At 39.4% G+C, this 13,309-nt stretch overlaps 1 protein-coding gene across 4 annotated transcripts in view; it reads right to left on the bottom strand.

Annotated features, from left to right (window-relative positions):
- Positions 1 to 873: 873 nt before the first annotated feature.
- The window catches only part of LOC135577100 (E3 ubiquitin-protein ligase UHRF2-like), a 123,812-nt gene continuing 111,376 nt past the window's right edge, over positions 874 to 13,309 (bottom strand). For all 4 annotated transcript variants that reach the window (XM_065044797.1, XM_065044796.1, XM_065044795.1 and 1 more), the window contains 5 exons: positions 7,778 to 7,915; positions 6,853 to 6,976; positions 6,307 to 6,467; positions 3,591 to 3,689; positions 874 to 1,992 (listed from right to left, as the gene is read on the bottom strand). In XM_065044797.1, coding sequence (XP_064900869.1) covers positions 1,846 to 1,992; positions 3,591 to 3,689; positions 6,307 to 6,467; positions 6,853 to 6,976; positions 7,778 to 7,915 — 669 coding nt within the window. In that variant the 3' untranslated portion in view covers positions 874 to 1,845. The remainder of the gene's footprint in view (positions 1,993 to 3,590; positions 3,690 to 6,306; positions 6,468 to 6,852; positions 6,977 to 7,777; positions 7,916 to 13,309) is intronic.

A 13,309-nucleotide genomic window follows, 5' to 3' on the forward strand; every position in this document is an offset into this window, starting at 1 on the left:
CAATGCCAGCCACCGCAGCATGCAATTCTGTGATCATCGGGGAGACTCAGTATTGGTTTTGCATATTTTGCATTGTTTCTCTTATTAATTGTATTATTAGTAAGGCTGTTTTAATTGTATGAAAGTAACAGGAAACAGACAAGCCATTGTTGTATACAGAGAGAGATTCAGCGTTAGAATTGTTTAGACTTCTTCAAATAATAATGAAAAAGACATTTAATAGACATTGGTATAGCACTAAGGGTTTACAAAATTGTGAAATAGTACTACAAACTGGACTTCTAATATAGGTGAAAGCAGCGGACGAGTTTTCAGTTGCCACTATGCAAAATCTTGTCAATCTGTTCATTACAAACAATTGTGCTTAAGTCATTAAAATGGTCTGAAAAAAACAGTTAGGCCAAAACCATGAAAAAATTTAGGAACTTCCTACAGTTAGCCTTAAACTTTTTGACAAATGGTAGATTAAAAGCAAACTCACTGAATTAGTAAAAACTAGGAAAAAAGCTAGGTTCTCTAGTAAACAAGAGTCACTAACTCTTCTGAATAAGAAAAATTAAAGTTAATATTTGGAACAGATTCTTGCTAAACATTTAACAGAGAAGGTGAATAGTTCTAGATATTCATGTGGGGGTTTTTTATTTTTTTTTTAAGGCATGGTTGGGGAGGGGTGTGGCATAGTGTCTTAGAAATTCATTTGAGCAAACATTCTTCTGTTTTCTTGATGAATGAATTAAGGTATATGAAGACTCAAGTTTGAAGAATAAGAAGCCTGTCTAAAGAAAATATTCTGTAGTCTGAAAAAAGTATCTTAATTTTAAATGTCATAATTTGACAAGTTTGGATAATACAAAACCCACAAAATAAGCAACATTTCTGAATCATAAAATATTTAATAATGTATATTTTGGGGGAATATATTGTATATAAAATTTTAGATCACCATATGAAGCAATTTAAACCCTTTTCAAACTAGTACTGTCTTCAATGCTATATAGATTTATTGCCACTGACACAAGGCCTACTAAAAGCATACATTTTAAACTAATACAAAAGTGGCTTTTTTAATATTAATTTATTGTACACAGCTACTGTTCTGAATATTTGCTAAGTGCAAAAAAACACAGATCACTTTACACTACTGTAGCAACAATGCATTCATATTGTTCATTAGTCCTTAGCAGTCAGCTTGCATAAGATACAAGAAAAAGCACAGTGAAGCTCACAAAAACAGACTAAAAGTAAGCCCATTCTTGCAAAGAAATACACTATAATGGAAAAGACAGAAAAAGGACTATGTACACAACAGATTTTGCTGTTCTTTAATTGAGCTGACTTAAGTGCTGTTTGCTTTTTGTTGGTTTATTTTGGTTTTGTTTTGGTTTTGTGTGTGTGTGTGTTTGTTTGCTTTTCTATTTTTTGTTGAATCAAACCACATAGACTAGACACAAGTAAAATTAAGAAAGCAGTGGGTAGCTAAAACTTTATGAAGCTTTTTCCTCCCCGCAATTTGTTTTCTTCTACCTGAGGTAGTTACAAAAAAAAAATCATAACTTAAGCACCAGCTAGGACTCACCACTTAGACCTGGTTTGGGGTTTCTTTTCTCCCTTTAAAAAATATTTGTTAGCTCACCAAAACTACTTTTGATGTTAAAGACAGCAGAGATTTAGAGTTCTCACTTAATGAAGAAAGATGGTGATGGGGAGGAAGAGGATTAGCTGCTTCAAAATGTGACAATAGGTTCACTTCCATCAAGCTGTCTCATTCACCGTTGACTTTTAGATGTCTATTCTTCTTTACTGTCTATAAAATCAATGGGAGAAGTATGACAGGATTTGAACACATCATCGTCCTTTACTGTAACCAGGGAAGAACTGGTCAAGTAGCATCTGCAATATCTTGTTAGGAACCATAGTGTAGCTCTTTCCAAGGTCATAGCGGCAGGCAGGACAGGTAAAGACTTCAGCTCGGAAAGAGCGCTGCAAACAGCTCTAGGGCATACAAAGACAAAGAAGTAAAAGTGTTACAGCTTTTGCTTTACATTGAAAATTTAGCTAGAAAAAATTCAGCAGTTGCTAGGAAACAAAGTTTTCCACATTTCCAGGAACAGCAAATTCTTACTGAGTTCACTTGCCATATTTCTGCCTTTACAACTGAAATCATGTACTGAGTCTGGCTGGAATGGAGTTAATTTTCTTCATATCAGCCTGTATGATGCTGTGTTTTAGATCTTTGACTAAAGCAGTGTTGATAATACACCAATGTTTTAGTTATTGCTGAATAATGCTTGCACAGCAACAAGGCTTTCTCTATTTCTCATTCTGCTTCCCCAGCAAGTAGGCCAGAGATGGGCAAGAGGTTGGGAGGGGACACAGCTGGGACAACTGACCCAAACTGACCAAAGGGACATTCCATGCTCAGCAATAAAAACTTGGGAGTTGTCTTTCCAAAGTAGCCATTGCTCAGAGACTCGCTGGGCATCGGTCTACTTGTGGGAGGTGGTGATTGAATGCCTTTGCATCACTTTTTTATTTTCTTTTTTTCTCTTCACTTATTAAACTGTCTTTATCTCAACCCAAGAGTTTTTCTTGCTGTGGGGAGGACTGAGAAAGTAGCTGGTGAGTACTACTTTGCTAGCTGGGGTCAACCCATCACAAAGGACTTAACCAAATAAATATTTTGATTAGGAGGCAAAGCGTTTGTCAGGAATTAAGTGTTACTACTGAGATGCTTAATTTTTCCTAGTGGATTCCTGTGGATCAGTCCACAGTTTCTTTCTAGCATTTCTGTGAGAGGGCTGTAAGTATTCCAGAGTTTCATTTCAAGATGTAGCTGAACATACAGGTGTACAGCATTTTATCTAACAATCCATAGCTAATTCATCTTTATGGCATGGCTCAGTCTTTAAGCCTCAAAGGCATGAGTGGAATGAAATAGGTTTCAGATTACAGTATCTAAAAGATAATTATTGACGTTGCCTTCTTTTTTTTTGGTTTTCCCAGACTGCAGATGATCCAAGCATGTAAGTTTAAGATGAAAATTTTATGAGGGCAAATATTTGTCCAAACAACAGCACTGTCTGTCAGTCTATACCTTAAACCAGTAATTGGATATTTAATAGCTTCAGATTCTATGCTTTGAAGTTGTTGCCATTCAACATTCTCCATGTTTTTTCCACCACTCAGTATATTAACACCCTCATAATACTTTACCTCTATGTAACACGTAGCTATTTGAAGGAGCAGTCTTGCTCTGTTCTCATTTCTTAAGTACATAAAATTAACTTCATCTTATTGTACCAACATCTAGCTCCTGGAACAAACTAATCCCTAGCATAGCTCCACTAATTACAATGGAATTGTGAACTTGACATGTGTCTATAAGGAATTATACTAAAGAAATTTCCAGTAATTTTTGCATAAAATTAAGATTGAATATATAGCAGCCACACAACTGGAAGCAAGCACTTTACATTTCTTGCTCAGACTGCTAGCACTAATTATTGTCTTCCTAAAATTTATGTTGGTTTTGGTGATCGACGTCTAGAGGGCAAGAACACAACCCAGAGCAATACAGGGATTGTTCTTACTTTACAGATGTTGTGGAGGCACTCTGTTGTCACTGGCTGGTTAACCAGCTCCTGACAGCAGACACACATAAAAGATTGTTCCAATTTCTTCAGGAAATTCTAGTATAGGACAAAAGAAGAGAAAGATAGGACTATTATAGGCACATTCATAAATATGCAAACAAAGAAGGGCAATTTTATTTAAAATTATTAAAGGTTTTTTTTTAAACTGATTTGTCTAACTACTGTAATTATTACCTATAATTAAACTATAAAATCACAGTCAAATTCACAGACCTAAATTGAGTAAAAAATTTGGCCTTCATAGCGTTTGGTAAATGCAGAGATATACATTCATGAGATGATATTTGTTTAACATCCTTGTTACTCTTCCCAAACTCATAGCATGGTCTAATAATGTTACACAACTGCTAGGAGTTTTTAAATCCAATATTCAGTGTGATAGGATAGCTTGACATTGCAAAGATTGCTTACACTGAAACTTTTCTAGTGCAATCTTCAGGTCTCAGTCCAAGTTACAAATTTCCTTCCAAAGCCCACCACCATTACTACTGTATTAATGGACATTTACATAAAGACAATCACACACTCTCTGCTATTACCTCTACTTATCTTCTGCTTATTCCCCATATTATTATTGTTCACAGCTCACTCTTATTTCCTCAGAAGTGAACCTCTGTTGTGTTCAATGCAAAGTACACATTTAATAAATTATGTTTATTACATGAAAAAATTTTGGAAGGCTCATCTTATATCCTTCACATCCATGAGAAGTAGTGTGGTTAACAAAGTATTTAGAAAATAAGTCCATGAACAATTAATTTTCCTGCTTTTCCAGAAGTCAGAAAATTAAGGTTTTGAAGGTTATTTGGTTGTACATTACAGAGTGTTTTAAAAAGATGGACCCATTTGCAGTCGACTTCAAATTTGGTCCATCTTTTTGAAACACCCTGTATTTTCATTCAAAACAAAACAGAGGGCCCATCAAGCCTGATTCTTAGCACAAGTCAGAGAATTTGGAAGCTAATATCTATATTTAGTGATCATCACTAGAATTTTGCACATCCATGATGGATAAGTGCTGCTGCTCTGCAAAGGGAGAACAAAGTACTGTATACCTCTTTCACTAAGAAATTCACCTCTGCACCTCCTGGAGGTGTTTAATTGGTTTCTTGAGTCCTCACTGAAATACCCTACAATAGGTAAAAGAACCTTCCTGTTTTTAGTCTTCTCAGAGCAACTCTGAAGAATGTGGGATAAATTTTGTGCCATAGATTTTACACATACAAGCATGCTTACAGAGACCTTATTCTCTGGTATTTCAGTAGTCTCAAGCATACTCACTCAAGTATAGAAGTGTAAAAAACAGATCTAAAGTTACTCAAATACAGTTCCTTTCAATAATTTTAATGATATCAGATTCATCTCAACCCCAAACTTATAAAGTTGAAAGGTTGTTTCAAGCATTAAGATTTATATTTTCATTGCACCTATCTAACTGTAATTGCACAATTCCCATTGAAATTTCTATATGGCTATCACCAAAGGCAATAAAAATTATGGGCAGGAATCTATAGGAAAATAACTTTCTAATAACCAGATTTCTCTTAAGATACTGTTTTCTGTAACTTTGGAAACACATCTACTGTATTTTGTCACATAACTAGGAGTTGAAAATCTATTTATAAACATTGGACAACCCACAGATAAACAACTTATAACTTTACAATATCAGTTCCTATTAAAGTGTAGTAGCATTATAGCAATAGTAGTACACTAAGTGGAAGAACAAGGAGTTACTGGATGCTTTTTCTGTCAACGAAACAAAGTAAATGGCCCCTGGCAATTCCCAAATAAAGTGATTGTGTACATTCATTTTTATTTCGTTTTTTTTCTGACTTAATAGAGACCTTTACCATTCTGATATCTTGATTTCTTTTACTTCTCCAAAACATCTGAAATAACTATGAATTGGAACATGAATAAAGCTAATAATGTTCAAGGACATAATATTTTGGAAGATATTCCATCAGACTAATTTTAAAAAAATCCACAAGTGTCTTCAAACTTGAACTATCCATTCTATTGTCTTGACAGGTGGGGGAGGGAAGTATTCCCTCTTTTTTACTTAAGGTTCTCTCTATAGTGAGTGGAATAATCTAAACTTCAATTAAAAATATTTTCATTTGGTATCTAAGTCTCAATATGATGGTATTTCTTCTGTCTCCTTAAGTGAGTGAAATTACATGCCCCATCTCAAAGAATCACGGAATGGTTGAGTTTGGAAGAGACCTCTGCTAAAGCAGGTTCACCTAGAGCAGATCACACAGGAGTGCATCCAGGTGGGTTTTGAATGTCTCCACTCTCCACTCCACTCTCTTCACCCTCTCTGGGCAGCCTGTTCCAGTTCTCTGTCACCCTCAAAGTAAAGAAGTTTTCCCTCATATTCAGATGAAACCTCCTATGTTTCAGTCTGTGCCTGTTGCCCTTCATCCTGTTGTTGGGCACCACTGAAAAGAGTCTGGTCCCATCCTCTTGAAACCCACCCTTGAGATATTCCTAAGTATAAGTAAGCATATTCAACTGTTTCTAAAAACAGATAATATGTATTCGTCAATTTTAAGCAAGCGAATTTGGTTTTAACAAAACCTCATTTCTCCTAACTCTATGTAAAGAAAGGTTAAAAATGAATAATTTAAGCAAGCTGCAAGCATACTGGTCCTTCTTTAAGAGAAGCAAGTACTTCATCCCACAATTTCTGGTTCATACAGTCTTCTTTAATCAGCCACTGCTGTTGCTGGGTCAGTTGGAAAGCCTCTCCTTTCCCTCCATCTCCCATTCTCATGGCTTTGGATGTATTTTTAATCTCCTCTATACCTGTTTAAAATTATGACAAGATACAGTAACAGTGGTAGTCTGAACTCTTAAAAAGGGAAGACAAAATTATTTTTAGAAAGCTAAAACAGGAATCACATCTATATAATGATGCAATAAAGCTCCAATTCAAATTGCCCAGCTTTATTTTGAACTATAGATCATAACTGCATAGAAGATTGTTAATTTTTCTGTGAAGTTTAAGAAAAAGAAACCTTACAATTATGGAACAGTACCATAAGATCCCCAGCTTCCCATTTTATTATTGGGCACTTAGCACTTTACATTTGGATTCCAAATGACTTCCAACTTCCTTGTAGTTTTCATAGATATATATATATATATATAACTTGACAGAGCTCTAACACTAAGAAGTAAAAATAAATACCATCATCAATTGTCCTTTTCTGGTTTCCGTTACTCTGGCTGGTTGGCTCCTGTTTCACAGTTTGCTTCTTAACCTTATCCTTTTTCTCTTTACTAGCCATGGCTTCCAAATAACCTTCAGGATACTAAAAAACCCCCAAAAACAGATTTAAAACAGAATCCAGTGGCATCCCAAATACTGACATGTCTATTTTCTAAAATAATGTAAACCCCTATGACTACATACTGCAATGATATAAAAATATTTTTAAACCTCTATATAAACAGGAAAGCTTTTACATTAGTATATTTTTAGAAAACTTTAGTTAAGTCAAAGGATCAAATCTAAACCAGATTTTTATTAAAAGGCACGTTATACTCATATCCACAACTCAAACTACACAAAGCTAAAGTTGAAGATCACATCATGTAGCAAAACAACACATCCGAAGGAAATTATTGGTTTACTGAGGAAAAAAACTACTTTGATTCTCCCATCTGCCACAAATTTCACAGTGCCAAAGTCCCTGCCTGAAATATGTTATCTATAATAGTTCCTCAAACATAGGAAACAATTAGAGAAAAATATATAAAAACATATATATTTATTAAATTCTAAGAAGAGACTCAACTATTACAAGAGTTACTTTTATAAATTTTATCCAGCATAAGGATCACAAAACTTTATCCAAAGTCATAATTTTCTGATCGAAATATACAGAAAAATTTTCTGTTAAGGCAGAAAGCTTCATTCACAAGTCTTTCTGCTTTGCCAATATCATAGTTTTTAAAATTATAGATGATGTATAATATTTTTCATGTTATACCCTGTCTCATAGTATATGAAAAATGGGGCTTAAATTTAATTCACATTCCTAGTTTTAAAATTTAAGACTCCATTTACTTGAACAGAATATCAGAGCAACTTTGTGAACGCTGATTCTGACCTGTACACTCAGACCCAGTTTCTTTGACCGTTCCATCCCTTCTGAAGTCCATGGTGCAGGTTCAATATCATCTCTCCTCAGAAGATAGCGCCAAACTAAGAACCCACATTTCCCAATTTCTGGCCAATATTTTACCACCTAAGGATAAATAACAACAGGTTTATGTTTTTTCTATCACAGTGGATCCTCAAATCTAATTTAAGAAATTCTCTTTGATTTGCTTGGCTTGGGAACATGTTAGCACAAACAATGGCTATGTGCTTTGCCCTGGCACTGATGCCATTACTGTGCTGGGGGAGCTATCTTGTGGAGAGGATGAGAGAATACACCTACCTCTTCCTACCCGGGATTGATGCAGGTGGTTTATTCTTGGGTTTGTGGAATCTGTTGTTGTCCTAGCATAAGAGGAGCGAGTGAGTGAGGCAATACTGAAACATGACCTGAAGGGGCCAGTCCCTGCATGGCAGAGTGTGTGGAAGGATTTGGGCAGATTCCTAGGGCAGTTATCACCTCCCATAGCCTAGAATTTTACACCTGAACAAGCAAGTAATCTTGTTGAATTGATATGCTACCTGATAGAAGGGTGCCTTGCCTATCTCAATGAAGATAAGCAGCTTCTAACACTGTACTGGAGCTTAGCCTGCACCTATCAAGCAACATTTCAGCACTATCAGAGGACTGTGGTTAAGACAGGGACCCAAACCATTTCTGAGAATGCCATGACTGAGACTGGAATACAAACTACATCTAAGAACACGATAGTTGAGACAAGGAACCCAAATTCCAAATACAGTAATTGCCCCAGTAGTGAAAAAGAAACAGCAGACAAGGAGGTCGATGGGTCCATATCATCAATTAGTAAGGGAGGAGGAGGAAGGGGCTGATTGGGAAGCAGGTCCTTCAGCCAAGAAATTGGAAAAAGAAGTCAGAGAAATCAGACAACAGGTCGAAACTACCTGGTCCCTGACTTCAAACGAACTTTGACACATGTGGAAAGATTACAGCGGCCAGCCAGGTGAGCAGATTGCCGCCTGGCTGCTCCAGTGCTGGGATAGTGGGGATGACAGTCAGCAACTGGAAGGCAAGGAAGCCCAAAAACTGGGATATCTTGCTAGACACTGGGGAACTGAGAGAGGAACTGGGAAAGAGGCAACAATTCTCAGTCTCTGGAAACAGTTCCTGTCAAGTGTGAGGGCAAGATACTTGTTCAAGGAAGATCTTGTGAATTACCAATGAATGAGGACTACCACTGATGAAGGCATCCAGTACCTGAGAGAATTAGTGGTGCTGGAAGCTATATACAGTGATCTAGACAACTATGAGGTCTCCAAAGATCCAGAGGATGTCCTGTGCATACGGGCCATGTGGAGGAAGGTGATTCAAAGTTCCCCAGCATTATAATCTAACAGCTTGGCAACAATGTATTGCCCAGATGTGGATACACCAACTGTGGAGAGGGCATCTTCCTGGTTCCAAAATTTTTAAGAAAATAACTGTCCCTCCTCATCCCTATGGGTCAGCACCTTGTGTGTCAGGGGTACCCCATGGAGTCAGTCCCCTCCTGCCCCATTCAGAGGGAAAGGGAGCCCCAGGTGCATGCCATGTGGTACACTCTGGTTCTTCTTGTGTGACCAGGGGAAGGACATGAAGAAGTGGAATGATGAGCCCACCTTTAAGCTGGAAGCCTGTGTACATGAATTGAGACGGAAGACAGCTGCTAAGAAGGTAAGACAGAAGCTAAGAATCTGCTAAGAAGAAGTCACTCGATAAGGCTGCCAGCTTAGTTGCTGTAGAGACACAAGAAGGCAACCAGTGATCTCCCAGACATAGAGGAAAGACAGAGATGACCTCCCTTGATTCTGGTAAGGGGACCTCTGGTCTGGCACTGCAAGGGTCAGACAGTGAATACTCCAACCAGGAACAGGAACAGAAGGTCCCTGCCTTTAGCCAGGGGGAGGAAAGGGATGACTGGGTATACTGGACTGTGTGAATTCGATGGTCTGGCACATCAAACTCACAGAAGTATAAGACTTTGGTAGACACTAATGCACAGTGTACGCTGATGCCATCAGGGTATAGGGGCAAAGAACCCAACCGGATTCCTGGAGTGACAGGGGGATGCCAAGAATTGTCTGTATTATAGGCTAAGGCCAGCTTAACGGGAGAGAAGGGGCAAAAATACCCCATTGTGACCAGCCTGGAGGCCCTGTGTATCCTTGGCATAGACTACCTCAGAAGAAGGTACTTCAAGGACCCAATAGGGTACCGATGGTCTTTTGGTGTAGCCATCATGAATAAAAAGAAGATGAAACAGCTATCTACCTTTCCTGGCCTCTCAGAAGATCCCTTCATTGTGGGCTTGCTGTGAGTTGAAGAACAGCAGGTGCCAATTGCTACCATGACAGTGAAGCAACAGCAATACCACATCATCCAAGACTCCCTGGTTCCCATCCATGACCTGATTTGTTGACTGGAGAGCAAAGTGGTGATCAGCAAGACTTGCTCACCATTTAATAGTCCCATATGGCCAGTCCAAAAGTCTGACAGAGGGTGGAGGTTAACAGTGGATTATTGTGGCTTGAATGAAGTCATGCCACCTCTGAGTGCTGCCATACAGGACATGCTAGAGCTCCAATACAAACTGAAGTCAAAGGCAGCCACAACTGATATTGTCAATGCATTTTTCTTGATCCCTTTGCCAGCAGAGTGCAGGCCACAGTCTGCTTTCACATGGAGAGGTGTCCAGTACACCTGGAATAAACTACCCCAGGGATGTGCCCTGATTTTGGCTGGGATAGAGTTAATTTTCTTTCTAGTAAATTGTATAGTGCTGTGTTTTGGATTTAGTATGAGAAGAATGTTGATAACACACTGATGTTTCAGTTGTTCCTAAGCAGTCAAGGACTTTTCAGCTTCTCATACTGGCCTGCCAATGAGAAGGCAAGGAATGCACAAAAGGTTGGGAGGAGACATAGCTGGGAGAGCTAATTGCAGCTGATCAAAGGGATATTCCATACCATATGATATCACACTCAGTATATAAAGCTGTGGGAAGAGGAAGGAAGTGGGGGATGTTCAGAGAGATGTAATTTGTTTTCCCAAGAAACCATTACACATAATGAAGCCCTGCTTTCCTGGCATGGCTGAATACCTGCCTGTCAATGGGAAGTGAATTAATTTATTGTTTTCCTTTGCTTGTGTGCATGTCTTTTGCTTTACCTATTGAATTGTCTTTATCTCAACCCACGTGTTTTCTCACTTTTGCTCTTTTGATTCTCTCCCCCATCCCACCACGGGGGAGTGAGTGAGCAGCTGTGTGATGCTTAGTTGCCAGCTGGGGTTAAACCATGACAGAGTGGAAGCACGTCTGTCATGGACTGATCCAGACTACACCAGAATAGGGTGAAGCCCCTGAGCACCTGCAATACATTGATGACATCATTGTGTAGGACAAGAAAGTGAAGGAAGTGTTTAAAAAGGTAAAAGAATAATCCAGATTCTTCTGAAAGCTGATTTTGCCATAAGACAAAGCAAAGACCTGCACAAGACATCCAGGTTTGGGGAAAAAAATAACAAGACAGACATTGTCACAGACCCAAGGGATGTGATCAATAAGATAGCAGCTATGTCCCCATCAGCTAACAAGGAAGAAACACAAGCTTTCCTAGGCCTTGTGGGATTCTAGAGGACACATATTCCAGGTTATAGTCAGCTTGTGAGCCCTCTCTATTGAGTGACCTGAAAAAACTAGTATTTTGAGTGGAGCCATGAGCAACAGCAAGCTTTTGAGCAGATCAAAGAGGAGACAGCTTGTGAGGTAGCTCTTGGTCTTGTCTGTACAGGACCGGCTATTCAAAATATGATCTACGCTGCAGTTAGGGAGCATGGTCTCACCTGGAGACTCCAGCAGAAAACACCAGGCGAAACCTGAGATTGACCTCCAGGGTTTTGGAGCTGGGGGTATTAAGTGTCAGAAGCCCACTACACCTCGACTGAAAAAGAGATACTAGCAGCATATGAGGGAGTTCGAGCTGCTTCAGAAGTTGTTGGTACAGAAGTACAGCTCCTCTGAGCACTGTGATGGAGCTAAAAGAGCTGGTGGAGCTAAAAGAGGAGGTAGAAAGGTTGCAAAGTATCAGGGAGGCAGAGAAAGAAATAGACTGGTGGGATCAAGAGCCTGGCCTCCCTGAGACATGAAAGGCCACCACCAAGTAACCAAGACCAAGAGAGTCCATTACCCTCCCCCCAAATGACTGAAGACAGTAGGTCAAGGCAAAGGGGTGAATGGAAACAAGTCCACACCCGAGGTAGCAGGCGAAACATCCCCACGTCCACAAGAAAGAAAAAGAGGATTACAGTTGTAGGTGACTCCCTTCTGGGGGTTACAGAGGGTCCAATATACTGGAAGGACACTCCTCTGCTGTCTTCCTGGGGCCTGGGTTAAGGACATGGCCAGGAAACTTCCTAGCCTGATATGGCCCTTGGACTACTACCCATTACTGGTTTTTCATGTGGGTGGTGATGACGTTGTGACCCGTAATCCAAGGGCAATTAAAAGAGACTTCAGGGCCTTGGGACGGTTGGTGAGGGAATCAGGTGCACAGGCTATTTTCTCCTCTCTTCTTCCAGTCATGGGCAGTGACATTAGAAGAAAAAGATGGGTGCACTCGATTAACACATGGCTCTGTGCTTGGTGTCACCGCCACAATTTTGGCTTTTTTGATAATGGGATGGCCTAAATGGCACCGGGTTTGTTGGTGTGGGATGGAGTTCATCTTACAAATTATGGGAAGTGGGTCTTTGCACACAAGCTAGCAGGGATCATTGACAGGGCTTTAAACTAGATATGATAGGGGAAAGGGATGTAATCAGGCTCGCCTGTGACATGCTGTGGGATGAGATAGCAAGCATAAAGGGGCAAGGACAAGCAGGCTCTAAATTGATGAGTTTGGGGAATAAGTAATAGATACAATGGGATGGTTAGAAGATATATAAATGTATTAAATTATGCGAGACCTGAACATGATGCAAATGGTGTGGAATAAGGGGTGGAGATTGTGTTGGGTCTGTCTGGGATGGAGTTAACTTTCCCCATAGCAGCCCTCATAGTGTTGTGCTTTGTATTTGTAGCTAGAAGGGTGTTGACAACAAACCAATGTTTTGGCTACTGCTGAACAGTGATCCCACAGCATCGAGGCTATCTCTCTAACCACTCCCCATACCCTGACCCCAAAGGCCAGTAGGTTGGGGGTGAGCAAGAGGTTGGGAGGGGGCATAGCCAGGACAGCTGACCCAAGCTGACCAAAGGGATATTCCATACCATATGACACTGTGCTTCAGTGGTAAAAGCTAAGAGAAAGGAGGAGGAAGGGGAGCATTTGTTATTAAGACAATTCTCTTCCTAAGCATCTGCTGTGCATACTGAGGCCCTACTTCCCAAGAAGTGGCTGGACACTGCCTGCTGATGGAAAGTAGAAAATAAACTTTTTTTGTTTTCTGTTGCTTCCATGCACAGCCTTTTATTTTCTTTAT

Source organism: Columba livia, chromosome W, assembly GCF_036013475.1.
Source record: "Columba livia isolate bColLiv1 breed racing homer chromosome W, bColLiv1.pat.W.v2, whole genome shotgun sequence".
In the NCBI taxonomy this organism is placed as follows: domain Eukaryota; kingdom Metazoa; phylum Chordata; class Aves; order Columbiformes; family Columbidae; genus Columba; species Columba livia.